This window comes from Lepidochelys olivacea, assembly GCF_965140295.1.
Source record: "Lepidochelys olivacea isolate rLepOli2 genome assembly, chromosome: 5".
NCBI lineage: Eukaryota > Metazoa > Chordata > Testudines > Cheloniidae > Lepidochelys > Lepidochelys olivacea.
The window spans coordinates 61205613-61224548 of record NC_140415.1 but is presented as its reverse complement, the minus strand read 5'-3'; the positions used below and the strand labels follow the sequence as shown (position 1 = coordinate 61224548).

The 18936-nt window shown below is 39.4% G+C and overlaps 1 protein-coding gene across 1 annotated transcript in view; it reads left to right on the top strand.

Moving 5' to 3' along the window:
* MCTP1 (multiple C2 and transmembrane domain containing 1) overlaps nucleotides 1-18936 on the top strand; it is a gene marked incomplete at its 5' end in the record, with an annotated part of 448993 nt that overhangs the window by 414265 nt on the left and 15792 nt on the right. Inside the window, one exon of the mRNA XM_084628516.1 lies at nucleotides 16155-16264. Within this exon, the coding sequence (XP_084484642.1) occupies nucleotides 16155-16264 (110 nt within the window). The remainder of the gene's footprint in view (nucleotides 1-16154; nucleotides 16265-18936) is intronic.

The window sequence follows — 18936 nt, the reverse complement described above, 5'->3', positions numbered from 1 at the left end:
CTTCCGAAGTTTCTACCACAGCTTCTTCTGGTTCTCTCCCAAAGCACCCCCCTCACCCCCCATTCCTCACTGGCTGAAGCTTTCTACTGCTCTTATAAGGGAAAAACCTGATCCCATTCATATGTGCCTACTTAGTTACTAAGGTTGGCTTACCCCAGGCCTCGAGTGCTTAAAGGGACAAGTCATCCTGTTACAACAAGGAATAATCAACACATTTTCAACAGCAATCAATTTAGAACTGTTCTATATATTATAAAATAAACATCTAATTAACAAACAAAACAAACATAAATCTGGCCCTTTAAAAAAGCTATTTTAATCCTGATCGGGTTGCTTTCAGCAGTCTGTTCCTAATCATTTTGCAGTGAAGTATAAACATCTCAGAGGTGTTTGTGCATTTAATCTCAAACTGTCAGACTAGGGAAGTGCAGATCATATTCTGGAGGAACAGCACCTGCTCTCTTCCTGATTTTGTTTTCTTTGGGAAAGGTTGAATACAGTATATCCTCCCAACCAGTTGTTTCAATGATGATAAAAATTTCACATCTCTCCTCCCTGTTTACTTAGTACTGCTGTGCCCTAGATATGACAACGTGTGCAGATCCAGTAGTAATAATGAAATCTATGGAAAAGAGGCACACCGAGGAGAAAAAAGACATTAGATGATGACAGCTTTTATTCCCTGCTGTTGTTGGACTGCAAACGGGTAGATAGTTTGCAACCAAGGCTGAAAAACATTTAAACTTTATTTACTAGACAATAAATAATACAAAAACTGCCTGCCAAATGTTGAAGATGAGAGCTGTCATTGAATTCATACTGTGGCTGATGATGTTTTCTTTTAGTCTCACTAAAATAAGCCAGGGTTTTTCTGTTTTGGAAAAAATGGGGCCCAATCCTCCCCTCCACTGGCAAAATCCATGGGGATTTTAATAAAGAAAGCTTTGCAGAAATACTGCATCTTGTTACAGTTTGTGTACTGCTTTATTCCCTCAGTTGCACAGGGAAGGCAACCTTGCAGAAGTGGAGGGGGAGAGGCAGTTGCCAAGGTCAAGGATAATTGAGAAACACCACAAATCCCCACCCAGGCCTTCAGAGCAGATCTCTCCCCCCCTCCTCCCGTGTGGAATCCTGGGCAAAAGTATGATTGTACAGGCACTTCTAGAAATAAAAGAGAAGATTTGGATTTAACTTTTTAGATTACATCATTACATATAGCGGTCTGGAGATCTTTCTACTGGTCTTCTTCCACCCTTGAAAGTGACACTGCATGCAAAGGCCTGCAGGCCCACTGGATGTATAATGTGAGATCTTTCATCAACTTCCAAATTATTTTAATTCACCCCTTCTTCCAGTGTTTCACTCATGCTTGCAGTTTATCTGCCAAACAATCCAGAATTGTCCCCGGTGTGATAAACTCAAACCCCTAACCTGTAGGAATCCTCTGGTTTCCCTTCCTTCTGCTGCTGTCAGGCCCATCAGTCCTCACAACTTTCAGAAACCCTCCAAACATCCATATCTCCATGTTCAAATTACAGTATGTAATCAGGGAGCATTCTGGGAAGGGGATGGTGGACTTGTCATAGAGGTCAGGAGAGTGGGCAGCTAGAGGTGATGGGGCACCAGAGTATTTTGTATTTTCTTTTGGAATCTGGGAAAATAAAATATAAACACCCCCAACTCTGTTCCAGTATACTGGATTTCTGCTTATGTTGCTGAATGTTGCTTTAGTACATGGTTCTCAATCACTGGGGGACCACGAGCAAGTTTCAGGGAGTCCTCCAAGCATGGTCAGCGTTAGACTCGCTGGGGCCCAGGGCAGAAAGCTGAAGCCCCACCACATGGGACTGAAGTCCGGGGCCATGAGCCCTGTCACCTGGTGCTGAAGGTGAAGCCTGAGCAATGTAGCTTGGTGGTGGGCCCTGTGGCATGGGGCCTCAGGCAATTGCCCTTCTTGCTACCCCCTAATGCCAGCCCTGGCTTTTATATGCAGAAAAACAGTTGTTGTGGTACAGATGGGCCATGGAATTTAGCATGTTGGGGGGCCTCAGAAAGAAAAAGGTTGAGAACCCCTGCTTTAGTATATTATAGCATCATCAGTGATCCAAAATGATGCATAAGTAGCAAGTTAACATTATCAAGAGTAACCTAACTTTTCATGTGCTTTTTGCCATTTGTGTTTTTCAGTTATCTTTCTTAATACTGCACTAATCACGTGGAGTTTGCATTTAATTCTAGCAGTAGTTTTTGTGCTGCCATCTGAAACATTCACATTCATTATCCCTTCAACTGAGAGAGTTTCATTATACATCTCTCAAAAGCAAATTCACTAAGGTGACTGAAAACAACCTAGCACGTTTTTCTACAAGGTTTTGTATTGTAATGTAATAAGTGTACACACACTCAAAGCTTTGGCAAGTCATAATGGCTTAATGTTTGTTTATTTGAAGAAGCAAATAGATGTTTGTGTAAATATTTGCTTGTAAGCAGCTTTTTTTAAAATTTTAATGTAACTTCTTGTACTCCAAATCCTAAAGACCTTACTAGTTTTTACTCAGACTTTAATTCATTGGGGCCCTGTATGAAGATGGAAAAATAGGTGTATATTTTTCTGACGAAGCATGAGAAGGATATAATGTATACAGAAAATACCCTGAAAATAGTTACACATTAACAGCATGTTGTGACAGGATAGCCTGCACTGCAAGGTTGTAGATTCAGTGGTCCTGATAGTTCTAAACTGATGGTTGAAACAGTTCAAAAATGTCAAATTTCAAAGTTTTCCAACTAAACAAAGGGGATGATTTTTTCATGAAAATTCACCCCATTTTTCTGCCAGCTCTTTGTGGATCCTTCACCTTCACGTGAATTGTGAGATTGTGTCAGTCACTTACTACAGGGGAAGGGCTCAGCTTTATCTTCCGAACATTCCCATCTGCCTTAAACTTACTCCTTTCCATGTCTGCTGTCTCCTTCTGTTCCCTGATTCCTTCCTCATGGCAGATTAGCCTTACCTGTCCCCAGGACCTTAAAGTAGACAAACTCAGCAGCATGAAGCAGAAGGAACAAAAGGAGTATGTATCCTGTTGCAAGTGCAGGACCTCCTTTGTAGAAGAGGACTGCTTGCTTTGTTCCCAAGAAAGATTATCCCAAGGGGCCTCTCTGACCTGGAGGAGTTTCCTATAGAATAACCAGGCAGACCAGTATGGAGCATCAGTGGGTCACATTGAGAAAGCAAGTAGCCTTTCTGACTCCCTTGTGGATAGGCAGGCAGCTCTAGGATGGAGTCTCAACACTGTAGAAGCTCTAGCCTGTCAAACCTTTGAAGTCCTGCAGCCTTCAGTGGGATCAGGCAGTAACTCTTCAATGCCCCTAGGCTAGCACAAACAGGCCAGTAAGCAGAAGAGGAAATGCCTCAAGAAGATAACCCTTACAGCATCCTTTCACTCAAGTAGCTTCAACCCGCTTCTTAACTGGCCCCTCAGTCAGCTGGTATAGTGGATAATAAGCAGGCAGTGTGCCCCTTAAGGCTCCTCTCTGGGACACTTCCTCCCAGAACATCATGGAATTTTACCTGGGATCTCTGGTCCAGGCATCCAGCTCCTTGCTGAAAGTGCCCCAAGGGTGTTGATAGATCAGTGATACTCAGACCTCAGTGGTTCAGGAGCCAGATTAGAGATCAACTTTACCCAAAAGAGCCACAGTAATAGTGTGATTCTGTGGTTTCATTTATTGTAGTATTATATATTCAGTCACACAGTGTTTTGACATGTGCTGCAAAGAGCTGTAGGAGACCCATTAAAGAGTCTCTATGGCTTGAAAGCCTCAGTCTGAGTATCACTGAGATAGATGCTGCTAACACTGGACAGACAGGTGGATTTCTTTACTCCACCCTCCAATGTCTCAGAACTCATTCTCCCTTCCCCTTGTTGTAACTGGGGATAAAAATGTATTTTAGCCAAACTTAAACCTTCTCTGAAGAACTCATAGAAGCAGTAGTGCTTTTTCTGAAATTCCTTCTTCAATTACATTAATCTTCAGCAGTGTGCTTGAATAATTTAACTATCCCTTGAAATAAATATATTCAGTACACTCAAAGGTCGCTTCTTAATCTTCTTTGCTCTAGAAATAAGATCTCTGTGAGGTGGTAACTGAAGAGATGATCATAGTAGTACATCTTGCACTTCGGGGTCTGAGCTCACCTCTTTATTTACCATAATCTCTTGAACTTCTAGTAAAAATGTTGTAGGCTCTGTAAAGATCAATTTGCTGCTTTGAAATTCAGTCTCAAAACTTCTCCCAAGATGTTTTTGCCAACATTAGAACTTTCATTATGAGCCAGGAAGCCCAGAACTCCCAAGTTACTACTTTTAATACTGTTTTTATGAAATCCTATTTAGAATGAATAGTTTCAATGAATCTATGCCGATTAGCACCCAGCTAAGAATCAAGCCAATATCTTTAATCCCTGTATTTAATACTATATGCAAAGAATCTGCTTTAGCAGCGAGTACTTGAGACTGATCTTTTCAGTTTAAAATTTTAGGGCTCGATCTTCATCATAGTAAATCTGCTTAGCAGTCTTGGCTTCAGTGCAGCTACACTGATACGTATCAGCTGGGGGGGGTCTGGTCTATAGTGTTAAAGGTCCCTGAACTGTTGATCAATAGAATTCTCCCAGGAATGTAGTCTTTTTTTTTTCCCCCCTCCAGTTTTTCACGATAAGTCACCATTAAATTAAATCAATAAACTGAAAAGGTGGTCAAAATGTTTTGGTTGGTCAGCCACAAAAGATTCTTGTTTGGGAGGAATAGATTCATATCTTTCAGGGCCAGAAGGGACCATTGTAATAATCTAGTCTGACCTCCTGTATAACACAGACTACAGAATGTCCCCAAAATAATTCCTAGAGCAGATCTTTTAGAAAAACAGCCGATCTAGATTTAAAATGGTCATTGAAGGAGAATCTACCACTACCCTTGGTAAAATGTTCCAGTGGTTAATTACTCTCACAGTTACAAATTTACACCTTATTTCCAGTCTGAATTTGTCTAACTTCAACTTCCAGCCATTGGATCATGTTATACCTTTGTCTGCTAGACTAAAAAGCCCATTATTAAACGTTTGTTCCCCATTTAGATACTTACACCCTTAACCTTCTCTTTAAGCTAAACATATTGAACTGTTTGAGTCTACCATTGTAAAACAGGTTTTCTAATCTTTTAATAATTCTCGTGGCTCTTCTTTGAGCCCTCTCTAATTTATCAACAGCCTTCTTAAATTGTGGGCACGAGAACTTGCATCAGTATTCCAGCTATGGTTGCATCAGTGCCCAAGTACTCCTAGCCAAGATTCCCCTGTTTATGCATCCCAGGATCACACTGGCTCTTTTGGCCACAGTGTCACACTGGAAGCTTATGTTCGGCTGATATCCACCATGATCCCAAATCTTTTTCAGAATCACTGCTTCCCACGATAGAATCCCCTGTCTTCTGTACAGCCTATGTTCTTTTCCCCCAGATATATACAATAGATAACCTGGTCTCTGCAGGGGAGATGTGTTTAGAGCCCTCGACTACAGTGTGCTCTCTGTGACCACGTCCAGGTAACTTAAAATTAAAATCTAGGGGGAGAAATTCCCTGTCACTTAGTATTTTTAGAAACCAAAAGGTCCAAGCTAAAAATTTCAGCAGCTAAGGATCAAAACATCATTGACTTGGAAACCCCTGATCCAATAAAAAAGGCAGCGTGGGTGGGTGGAAATAACAGCTGGTAAACAACCATAGCAGTGAGGCACTTGGAGCAATAGGGTCTAGATACTTATTAGAAAGGAGCCAGGATTTGTAGGCTCCTCTGTCTGGTATCAGTTGTTGAGCAAGTAAGTCTCTATCTAAGTAAGTGAGTCTCTATCTGGGTGACAGCTGTTACAGCAGTGGTAGTATCTTTTAAGCGATCCTCTCTCTGGTGCACCCTTCCTGGAGCTGCAGGTCTCTGAGACAGCAGCAACTTTTACAGCAGCTCTCTGTTAGACGCCCCTCTCTTGGGTGTGCAGGTCCAGCCATAATTTAGCCTAAAATCTTCATCTCTGTTGTTTAGTTGAATGACTCAAGAGAGAGTTATGAAATCATAATATCTTATTAACAAGGACTTTAAAAACAAAGTAAATCTTCAAAGCGTAGGCTGACACTGAGTTAAAATGTCATAAATCTGTATGATGATAATCTTGACTATTTAGGTTCTATAGTCTGTGAACTTGTTTATCCTAAAGTTTTCAAAGAGAAAATGAAAATTACGTTCCATGGTCTAAACTGAAACATCGGTCTAACTTGTATATCTGCTATATTTGGGCCAATGTACTTCATAATTATGATTAACATAAATTAACATAATTCCAGCAGAACTACATAATCAGCCCTCTTCATAGAGTGGAGAGCTGTAGAGATGTACATTGAAAGATGACTCTTATGAATAAACAAGTTATTGAACATTATTTTAAACGTTCAATGTCAAAACAGTTCATTATTGAATATTCTTGTTAATGAAGGTTGAATCTCAGAAGTCTTGGAGGTCTGGTTTGGATAAGCATCGAAAAGTTCATATGCTTATCTAACCCCCGATCCTTTTTGAGTTTCCCTTTCTGGCTCCTCAATGCTCTTCCAATCCTCTTATCTTCATAAGAAATTTTCAGGGGGACTTTCTGTGCCTTTTCTTCTCCCTACATTCCTTCCAGCCTGTCCAACATCAAGGGCCCTTCCCAGAGGAAGTAGATGTCTTTCCAATAACATTGGCAAGATCTGTTGCCTGTTTTAAATTGTGACTCCTTTGTGGTTTTACTTTTACAGTTTGTCTTTGTTAAAAATTTTCAGCCCACTAGAACAAAACCTTGAGGAGTTATGTTAACTGACACAATGTTAACTGAAACTTAGCCATCAGTGTAGATAGGGACAAATCACATTCAGTAATACAGCTCCTCACTGCTGGGTTCTAACTCAATGTAAATAAGTACTGAAGACAACCCATTAGTGATACCCCAGAATGCCAGGGTTTGAGGCTTCTTCAGGGTGCTATGGAAGAATGCCCAGAGCTGACACCAGCATAGAGAGGATCCACTACCAAAGGTAGTAAAGGAAAGGCGGAACTATTTGAACCTGGGATGGAAGGATAGGCTTCTGATTAAAGACTAAACCTGGGATTCAAGAGATCTGGGTTCAATTTCTAGACTCTCTAGGTGACCTTGAGAAATTTACTTTGTCTCTTTGCCACAGTTTCCCATCAGTTACATGGGGATTATACTTCACTGCCTCACAGGGGAGTTGAGACACTCAGATACTACAGTCCTGGGGCAAATACCTAGATAGGATGGGTACAAGTTTAAATTGTCTTACGGTAGATGACTGGGTGCACCTCTTTGCAGGGCTGATGGAATATCCTGCTCGTGCTTTAGATTTTCCCATTTGTGGCTAATTGTTGTTCTATGGTCACAAAAACACACAGTCCAAACAATAACCAGAATCAAATGATTCTATATCTTTGTTATTTAATCCCAATAATTTTACTGCCTGACAAGCATTTAAGATACAAAAAAGATTGTCCTCCAACTTGGTGACAATAATATTCTCGAATATAGTGAGATCTACATATACCCCGTATTCCCATGGACAACAAATCTGTTTTTGAAACTTTTAAAATGTTAATTTTAAATTTAATTTAATTTTAAAATTTTAAAAGGCCAATAACTGACCTGACAGCATACCTGCCTAACCTTAGGCCTTTGACCTGAGTCTTAGTCTATGTGGGACTTTCTCCTTTGTGAAAGTGATGTTGACTAGACTAAAAAGAAAAGAATACTATACAGGCAGGCCACAAAGCAAATAGTTTTTGAATTCCAGCATCATTCAGTTTCACTTAAAATAAAGGATTTTATTTTTCCCATTTAAAAAGGAAAAGGTCAGCCAAAAGGAAGAGCTCAGGATTTTCAATCTTGCACTTTTAGCAGGCATGCCTAATAGATTCCCTTTCTCCCAATGATCTACCCCACAATAAACTGCTAGAAACATAAGGAACTAGATATTTATGCAAGCAACAGATAAACCTGCTGTCCTCTTGAAGCTTCATTTTGTTTTAGAATATTTTTGAAAACAGTAGTTCGTAAATATGTCATGTTCGCCAAAATCAGCCAATGTTTCCATTATTTGGTCAAAATTTAAGTGCATTATTTTTTCCCCACTAGATGGCTTTTCAGTAAAATGGCATGTCAGACTATTAATTGCCACTACTGCTTTAAAGCTTTTGTATTGTACCTGGAGTGGTATCTCTTTTGAATTAAAGCATACAATGAAAGTAAGATCACGAAGAAAAATATTTAAATTGTATTTGGTTACGGGGGGGGGGGGAAGGGGCAGAGAGAAAATAAAGAAATTGAAAAGAAAATCTTTATATTTAAGATAAGTGAAAATTGTCTTTACAATGTTCCTTTTTTTAAAAAACATATAGATTTTAATGTTGCCTGTGTTTTCTTAAATTATCAGTGTAGTTCTTGACTTAATTTGGTTAAATTTATATTTTATCATAGCAGCAGTTCACACATAAAAAGTCAAATATGTAACATGGATAGAAATGCCAAAAAGTCTCACACAACAAAAGATTCAAAATGATTATCAGCTCTGCATGATTGTGATAATGTCCATGCTCACAGTCATGGTGTCTTCATAAATAGAGACTCTACAGTGTTTTATCTGTATGTTTACATTGTTTCTTGCCTAGTTTCTGCAGTTTTAAATATTGAACAGTTATTAGTTAGTAACCTTGTTTTACTTTAATAACTGATAACCACAAATATCCTTTTCTCCATAAAGTGTTAATAGTCATTTGGCCTTTTGACCCCCGGTTTTGACTTTCAGTAAGGCCACAATCTGTGCACATGCAACTATGCATGCACATACTATCTGTGCACTAATATCTGTAGATGCAGGTGGTTGAATTGGCATATACAGAATGATGTTAGGAAATGGAATTTGCAGGTGAAACATTTGGCATTTTTGCATACAGGTGTCAGTACACCAAAAGTGCAGTCATTGATGTGATTGTGAAAAGTTGTAATGCTAAAGTGGAGGCCAGAATCTGAAAATCAAGCTCTGATTGTCTAATGTAAAGTTTGCCTCAATTGTTCATTTTCATGATAGGTATGACTATTGTAAGGTTCTGCTGTTTCATATTTCTTGGCTGAGTTAGACAACCTATGATTCAGGACCTTCCTATTCCATAACATCAGTAGACCTTGGCCTTTCACATAACAGTAGACTCCAAAGGGCTGGCTTGGGAAGTCCAGAATGTTGCTTCAGGATATAAGTCTCTCTCAGAATGACTGTAATGTATTATGTAGTACGTAAAATAAATTACAGTATAGTAAATTCTCCCCCAACCCCATAATATCTGCATTCCTTTTACATGATTAGGAAAAGGCAAGATTTGCTCAAAATGGAGAGCACATACTGGTACCCCATCTCTCTTCAGAATCCAACCAGCTGCTGTGAAAAAGGACCTGGGATATCACTAGCTAGGAGATTAAGGACTGGATTCTTAAACACCCTCAACTGCCATTAAAAGAATCTCACAATCTCTTCACATACTTGTTAAATAAAAGGGATGACAAAATTGAATCATTATGGTACTCCACAGGTGACAAGTGTAAGGAAGAAGAGTAATTAAAACATCCTAAGCTTCTGAGATCACTACAAAAATAATGAATGAAACCAGTTCCAGATCATTTATGAGCCCCCTCGGGTCCCAGGGACAAATCAGCAGCACCCACAGCATCAAAGCCTGCTTAGATCTAGTAGTATCATTGTGGATGTCTGACTTCTTCTCATTTCCCCGAGGAAATGATACACAAATGAATCATCTGTGTGCCATGCCCAGGTCTGAAGCCAAACTGATACTGGTTTAGAAAAACTGGAGAAAATCAAATACTATTGGGGTTGGCCTACTATCCCCTTCTCAGTGATCTTCCCCAGAAATCAGGGGTTACAGGTAATTGGTGAGGTTGTTAATCCCTAGTGACAATTTTTATGAGCCAGAGCCAGGCCATAGCATAGTGTTTAACAATAGCTGCCAGTTTGACTTCCCTAAGGGAGGCATTAACAATTCCTGCCAATAAAGGTCTAAGGCATTCTCAACCGACATGGGTCTAATTTTCAGGTGGGTGAATGGACATTTCCCAGCACATTTCAACTGTGAGACTGGTAGAATCTCAGTCAGGGGAGGCAGTGCATGTGATTCCTTCTGGTTTGATGTTGCAGCTACTCTGCTACTGAGACTGACCCAAATCTAACCATCTTATTTGCAGAAAAGATGAGAAACAGTCAACTCTGAAACCTTGTAAAGGCAGCGTATATGAATGGGGAGACCCATGACTTGGAATGGGGCTGCTGGATAGGATTTTACAGATGGTATTCCTACTGCTAAAGTAGTTCTTCCTCATCTCAAGTTATTGAGAACTTTGGTTTTAGTGCTGAAGGTCACAAGTTGAGTCCCTACTGATGGCTGCAGTGTTTGTGCAGTAACTGGGAATTCACTGGGACAGAGGTAAAGAATTAAATGTTTGTCTTTACCACAACCCTGGGATAGGTTCAGAAAAAAACTCCCTATGGCACAATGAGGAGATTCCTATCTGGTCTTCTACCATTGATAGCTTAGTTTCCTCTTCTCCTGCTTTATTTATTACAGGCCAGTCATCTTCAGCCTTTGTACAAATAACCACCCAACACATGCCTTGCTGCTCCTTATCCTGAGGGAGCAGGTGGGAAGAAAGGCTCAGGAAATGAGGGATGCTCTGTCTTCCTGCTGCTCGCCATGGCACCGCCTAAAAACTTAGAAACTACCTACTTCCACTTGTGATTCTTCCCCCCTAGCCCTGACTTCACCTATCTCTGTCTTGTTTCCAAAACTGCCCCACTCCTTCCAGTTAGTCAAGTTATGTCTGTGCCTGGGGCATTTATCCACTGTAACCTATTTAGAGCTTTGATTTCTACCTTTAAAATGTTCTCTCACTTAAAACCAGTTCTTCACATATTTGAGTCAATTAACTTCAGTAGAGTTACCCCTGATTTACAGCAACCTGAGTGAAGAATCTGTCCTTTTGATTTTTGCCCCTTTACCTTTTTTAAAATACATGCTTCAGGGTTGCCCTTTAACTTAAAAAAAAATTGGTGCTGGAGCTGTTATTCTTTTCTTAATTCACCGCATTGCGGCATGCCATTGGAAGTATGGTCCAGTGGTAGGGCATGGGACACAGGTGAGCTGGGTTATAGTCTGTCTGTCTCTCATATGGATCAGCAATGTGATCTGGGAGAAATCATTAAACTTTCTTCCTCAGACTCACTATATCTAAAATAGAGAGATGGTTGAAAATCACTGTATCAGTGCTAAGTGGTGTTATTTGTCAGGCAGTATATCCACTGTAAACCACAATTTATGAGAAGACGGTCTCGATCCTTACTCTGAATTCCCTTCCTTTTGCGAATTCAAGTCAGACCAACATTAATTTGACATTTTTTGTAGTTTATTCTTAAACCCGTCCCTCGCCAAACATCTTGCTTTTTGAGTTACCGTAAGCCTACTGCAAATAAACTAATCATAGAAATTAAATAGTGATAAAACTGTTGTTGGCTTCATATAATAAATTTTATCCAGTATTTAAATGGCAATTATTTCCAGAAACTTGGCAATTGTAGCCACACAAACGATCAAATTGATTCCCGTCACAGTCCATCTTTGTCTGGAAAGGAAATGCCAGTAGTGTGTGAAAAATGGATTATTAAGGACCTTGGTTCTCTGAAGGTGGCTCGTATGTTCTGTTTGCTAACACAGCATCTTACTGGAAAAAAAAAATAAGTGCAGCTTTTCCCTATCCCAGATTATTTTCCCTACAAATCTTTGGAGCAGGGGCATGTGGAATTAGTTTAAGCAAAGCTGAACCTTGATCCTTCTGACCGCCTTGTCTTTCCTGTGCTGTTTTGTCTATGCCTGCCTCAGAATATGTCAACAAATTTCCTCTAAACTCGGAAGGTGGGGGGAAGGAATGGTGATTCTCGCTCTCTCTCTCTTTTTTTAAGGGAATAATTTAGAACAGACGTGCTTTCAAAAATGGTACAAGTTTGTCTTGTAAAATATTTGTAAAGAAAAATAGGCTCAGGATCTCCTAAAGTAATCCCTGCTGAGTTTTGGAGATGTCACAAAGGCCATTGTTTTTATTACATTGCTATAATTCTTTTCTCACACAATTTGATTATAAATCAAGATACATTTATAACGAAAGCAGCATCTCAGAATGTAAACTGAATAAGCAAAACTACATATAGTATAAAGAGCAAAAAGCAGCTGTGGCTGAAGTGTGGTTTGTTTGTTTCCTATTATATTAAAAAATAGATTTTTTTTTCATGTATCAGAGGGGTAGCCATGTTAGTCTGTATCCACAAAAACAACGAGGAGTCCGGTGGCACCTTAAAGACTAACAAATTTATTTGGGCATAAGCTCTCATGGGTAAAAAACCCACTTCTTCAGATGCATGGAGTGAAAATTACAGATGCAGGCATTATTATACTGACAAATGAAGAGACGGGAGTTACCTTACAAGTGGAAACCAGTGTTGACGGGGCCAATTCAATCAGGTTGGATGTGGTCCACTCCCAATAATTGATGAGGCGGTATCAATACCAAGAGAGGCAAAGCTGTTTTTGTATTGAACCAGCCACTCCCAGTCCCTATTCAAGCCCAAATGAATGGTGTTAAATTTGCAAATGAATTTCAGTTCTGCAGTTTCTCTTCGAAGTCTGTTTTTGAAATTTTTTTGTTAAAGGATGGCATCTGTTATAGAATGTCCAGGGAGACTGAAGTGTTCTCCTACTGGCTTTTGTATGTTACCATTCCTGATGTCTGATTTGTGTCCATTTATTCTTTTCTGTAGGGATTGTCCAGTTTGGCCAATGTACATGGCAGAGGGGCATTGCTGGCACATGATGGCACATATCACATTAGTAGATGTGCAGGTGAATGAGCCCCTGATGGTGTGGCTGATGTGCTTGGGTCCTCTGATGGTGTTGCTAGAGTATATATTGGGACAGAGTAGGCAACAGGGTTTGGCCATGTACATTGGCCAAACCGGACAGTCTCTACGTAAAAGAATAAATGGACACAAATCAGACATCAGGAATGATAACATACAAAAGCCAGTAGGAGAGCACTTCAATCTCCCTGGACATTCTATAACAGAGTTAAAAGTAGCCATACTTCAACAAAAAAATCTTCAAAAAGACTTCAGTATTGTTGGGTGGGTTAAGGGTACCACTGTTTCATTGTTGCTTTATCAATGCATTATTTGAACTAACAGCAATTCGTTATTAACCTCACAAATGAATTGAGGATACAATCTGACTCTTATAAGTGAGTTCAAAAAGACTTGCATGTTTTACATTCCCTGGTATTTACAGCTTTTAAAGTATACTGAATCATTAGAAATAGTTTTGCCATATATATTCCTCCTATGATTGCTGCATTAAAGCCAACCCATCTTTTGTGCTTCAGTTCTTTTGACATCTTCAGAAGAAATCTTGACACTGCAGTTTTTGAACCAATGTCACTAGAGAACCTTTGTATGTTTAAACGCTAGATGATATTTCCCTCATCCAAGCTGATTTATAAGGAAAAAAGCAAAAATGACACTACAAGAAATATACCATTGTATTTTCTACTCATAAACTATTGAACATTAGTGGAAAAAGTAAGAAATGTTAGAATGCAACACAGAGCAATTCCATGACCTACTTCGGTTTTGGGTCAGATACAATATATAAAGAGTAATTACTTCATTCATAGGGGACCACGTTAGTTCGTAGTTTGTAATGGAAGAAATTTTAAAGAAAAAAATTTCTATCCATACATTTTGCTTTTCAAAACTTTGCTAACCTTGAAAAGCATCTTTTTAAATAAAACACTTTAAAGAAAATACATTATAGGCAGGATGACAATGAATCAATCCATTAGTAAATTTTTGGCTTATTTGTCAGACCTCCGAATCACGTGTGTTCTGAGAAAGGCCAGGAGAAAATTACTTTTAGCTGCTGCAGTGGTAGAGTCGTTACATGCAGCATTTCTCAGTGGTAGAAGCTGACTACATATGGATCTGATGCTATGTGGCTACTGGGTGAGGATTCTTGGCGAGGTCTGCTAGGGGAAGAGAACAGAGTATCAACATGGGGCATGCCTTGTGAGGAGTGGTCCTTCAGGTGCATATCTGCTTAGCCTACTTCTTGTCAGTTTCATCTGTTCCGCTAACTGACAGTTCCTTCAGGAGGCAAAAAAACCGGCAAAATGTTGCTGTTAGTAAAACCATTAGCATGAAAAGGACTTGTAAGGGATGATTCCTAGTTTTCATAGGCAAATGATCACCCTGTTTTGGTCATTTCACACACACACAAAAAATTGATCAAAGAATCTTAAAAGTTGAAAAAGATAATGAAATTGGATGTATACTTACTTAGACCTTTACATTAACACTAGGTGCATGCTGTTACATGGGTATAATTCATAAAGTGTAAAAAAAGACGAAAAATGGCTCAGAACTTAAAAATTGGATGGCCACAGACTGCAAGTCCGTGATTATTGAACCTGATGATAGTCTGAACAAAACAAGAACTCTCAACCATGCGTGTAGCTGTTTCCATTGCTTCACACTGACTGTACAGAGAGAAGGTGGGTCAGGTAATACCTTTTATTGGACCAACTTCTGTTGGTGACAGAAGCTTTCGAGTTTACACGGAGCTGCTCTTCTCCGAGACCTGAAGAAAGAGCTCTGTGTGATCTTGAAAGTTTGTTTCTCTCACCAGCAGAAATTGGTTCAATAAAAGACATTACCTCACCCACCTTGTCTCTCTAACATCCCGGGACCAACGTGGCTACAACAACACGGATGTTCTAGGCTTCAAAGAGGAACAACACAAAGTGACAATCTTGGAATCTTATTATGTAGATAAAGTAAAGTAATGGCTCTATGAATCAAAATCCAATACAGCTTGGAAACCTGGCTAAGGAAGTCACCAAACTATCATACAGAATGCCACCTCTCCTGGAATTGTTCATTCCTTTTAGGGCTGACGCATTACAAGCCTCTAAAACAGCTAACTATGCAAAATATTTTGTAAGGAAGTTGTACACTTACATACACTGCATTGACACTGGCACTTGGAATATTAAGAGGGGAAACAGGAAGATGGTGTATGCTCATTGGCTAAATTCAGTGGAATGAGTGTTGAGGTCACTGGTATGTCTGACAATTTAAACACACATCTGTCTGCTGCTAAATAGTGCATACAGGTTTGTCTGGGGAGACTGCACCTGCTGTGCTGTGGATGTACCAGGACGTCCTAGCAGGCTATACATTTAATTGGAATGTTAAAAGATGATAGCAGCATAGTGGATGCAGCAGAGGACCAGCAATGCAAGGGTTTCTTTTTGTATTTCTGTAATATTCAGAGCTGAAGGGAGGAGCTCCAAACCTTACTATCACATTCAATTTAATTCATTTGGCATTTCCCAATACGGTCTCAGTCCAATTCAAAGTAATCACTGCCCAACAATGAGAGGAGGGGGAGAAAAATCATATACAGAAACTTGACAAGTCATTTTCTAAGGTCAGCAGCCTGTCTTTAGGACCTGAAGTGTGTCTGGTTTCTTACTCCCTGTACGGTCAAAGGAGCTTTTATCATCTTGAAATGTGGATACCCGCATCAACTGAAGAAAGTTCAGTTCAGAAATCTGAGCTGTAATATAGCTGCCTGACTCTTATCACTGACCAGAGAACTGGACTTTTGAAATATGTATTTAGAAAACTGTTAGTGACAAATGAAACTTCGCTCCATTATGTACCCAGTTTATACACTGTCTGTACACTCTATTCAAAGTAGAGGGGAAGAATTGTGGTCTCTAAGATACTGTCATGTGGTAAGAGTTTCTAAATACTGACTTTTTACTGATGAGTGTTGTGTATGTCTGCAATATGTATGATTTTGAATTTTACTTCAGAAATATATAGGACAATGAGTATGGTCAAAAAAGTTTTCACACAATTATTGCTGCAACTTCCTTTTTATTTTTTTAGGATAGTGAAAAAAAGGGATTTATGAATAAACTCTATGCCATCCAGGAGGTGTGTGTCAGTGTCCAGAATGTCCTTGATGAAGTGGCTTCCTTTGGAGAAAGGATAAAGAAGTGAGTGCTGACACGTTGGTGCTGGATTGCTCTCTGATGGTGCTCACATTTTTTCCCTCCAACCAAGCTGCAAAATGTTATATTCTTTTGGCAGGGGCCGACAGTTTTGGATGATATATTGCTAAATCTCATCATTATTTACTTTGCTTTATGCTGGCCCTTGGATGCATGAAAGTCCTGTCATTTTAATTCTGGAATTTAGAAATATATGAATTGGAAAAGAATCAGAACTGTGGCTTTGAAGTAAGAAATAAGACTGTCTTTCAGATGAGAGACATAACATTCTTTTTAACCCAGACATTTTAAAAAAATCAATACAAAGTCATGATAAAAGAAATAAGCAGACCTAAATAAGGAGTTCAGAGATTTTGAAGATACACATGTATTCTATTACTAGGAAGGTTTTATTTAGATCAGGTTACCAATTTCTCATCCTATTTTATTTGTAATTTATAATCTTTGTACATAAAATATATGATTTACTAACATACTTAAATCTTAAAAAATAAGCAGTGTTTAAAACTATACAGCATATGTATAGATTGTTTTTGAAAACAAAATTATTCAGTGTTTGCCTTTGATTGATGCTGGCCCATTTCAGGAAATTTGGTATGTGTTTGAAATGTTAAACGAATGAGTAATTTAATGTTTATTATTTGAGACCAGAAACATTCCATAAAGATTCTCTTAACTAAAAGACAGGACTAAATTCATCCTGGACTTCTGCCAACATAAAGTCAGGTACACGTCCCCCTAAGATGGAATGTTTGGTGCAAAGCATTCACAACCTCCTTTCTGCTATGGCAGCACAGCCAAAAAGATAGGGAGCTGCACTGATTCCGAGCATCCCCTCAACAGTCTCGATCAGCGAGGCTCCTGCGATACACTCAATGGACTCTAAATTGAAGAGTGACAGTGAAAGCATTGTTTTCCTGCCTCATTTTGAATACTGTCCAGGGTCCAGGCTTCACACATCTCTGTACTAGATTTGGTGAATCTGGCCTAGGTGATCATTTATAATGCATGTTGATGAGATTGCAATATGTGCACAGTGATATAGTCACAAAATAAATACTCCCAGTGGAAGTGAATCAGAAGAAATGCCATATTGGCAAGTGGCCAGTTCACAGGACATATGAGGCTTCTCATGCTCTCAAATGCTGCTTTCCGTCATCTCTTAATAGGCTAGTAGAAAGTGTTTTAGAATCAAGATGTTCTGGGTTTACAGTGTGGGTTTTGGGTGGTGTTGGTGACCTGTGATAAACAGGAGGTCATACTAGGTGATCTGATGGTCCCTTCTGGCCTTAAATTCTGTGACTCTGAGAATGGTGTTACAGAAAGTTGTAGTCTATGAATTTCAGAACAAAGGCTTTAAAAGGAAAACCTGAGAGCTCTTCCAGTGGGAGTATGTGTGTAAAATAGTGCATTATGCAACTTTAAACCAGGCCAGATGCACACCACAGAGGTAGGCACAGACACTTTATATTGTGCAAGCTCTAAAAAGAAGCCCCCTTTTGAAAGAAACTTTTCATTAAAAGGCTGCACAGGGAAGTCATCTTGATTATTTTGTTAAATGGTGCATTTTGGAATTAGATATTTTTTGCTCCATTGTATAAGAAAGCAGCATAACTTGCTAAATAAGTGAGATTAATGACACTTCCTATAAATCTTTGTAATTTGTTCCTAAAAATGTAAAGAACATTGGAAGGAAAGGAAAATTGTACTGAATACAGTGCTAACACAGCACATAAGGAGGTTTGCTAAGTGAGGAGCCAGTGTTCCCACACATGGGGTGTCTGTGATCCGTAGCACCCAACACAAGTCACAAGAATGCGAGCAGACCCTCAACCTTCTGTTCACCCCAAATACACGCAGAAGAAGGGAAAAGAGCAGGTGTCCCCAGGATTTAGGGAGTGATCCTACAGCAATTGACACTTACATAATGTTCACTCTGGAGACAGGTCAAAATTGCTGGGGAGGAAAAAGACAAACACAACCAAAAGAAGCCAGAGATCATTATGAAAAATTATAGCTAGCAATTCAGACAACAGTAATTATTTAACCACAGAAGCCAGAATCATTTAGCCAAAATGATCTGGGTACATGTCTATTAATAATAATTTAAAGGGAATACTGTCAACCTTTTTAGAGCCAAAAGCATACTTTTCTTATAGGAAGACAAATGCCAGGGAGCATCCTTGGAGTGGTGGTGACTTTTATATAACAATCCCTTTTAACCAAACTCCATTTAATAAAAGTTCCCTTGGGATTTTTTAAAATTGGCTATCTGGCCTTCATCTCTTCACTGCACTTCAGGGGTGGGAGACCCACAGTAGCTGCTTCCAGACTTGTTGGCTGGCATTTCCTTCTCTTCTCTCTCTCTCTCTCTCTCTCCCCTCCTCCCCCCATCTCAGGCTCTACAAAACTGGCTGCTCAGCAGATCTGTATTACACTGTGAGATCTGGGGCACACACTTAGGGGTTTTTTAATCTGAAGGTTTGATGTGACAACCCATTTCCCTGAAACTTCTGTTGGAGCCCAATCCCTCTGTTTTCCCTTTGTCTTTGAACAAATAATGCCCTTCTCATTTTTTTGAGATTGGTATAGCTTGTTTCCTTATTGTAATTTCATTTCTCTTTAACCACTCCCTTCTTTTGTTCTCCCCACCCCCT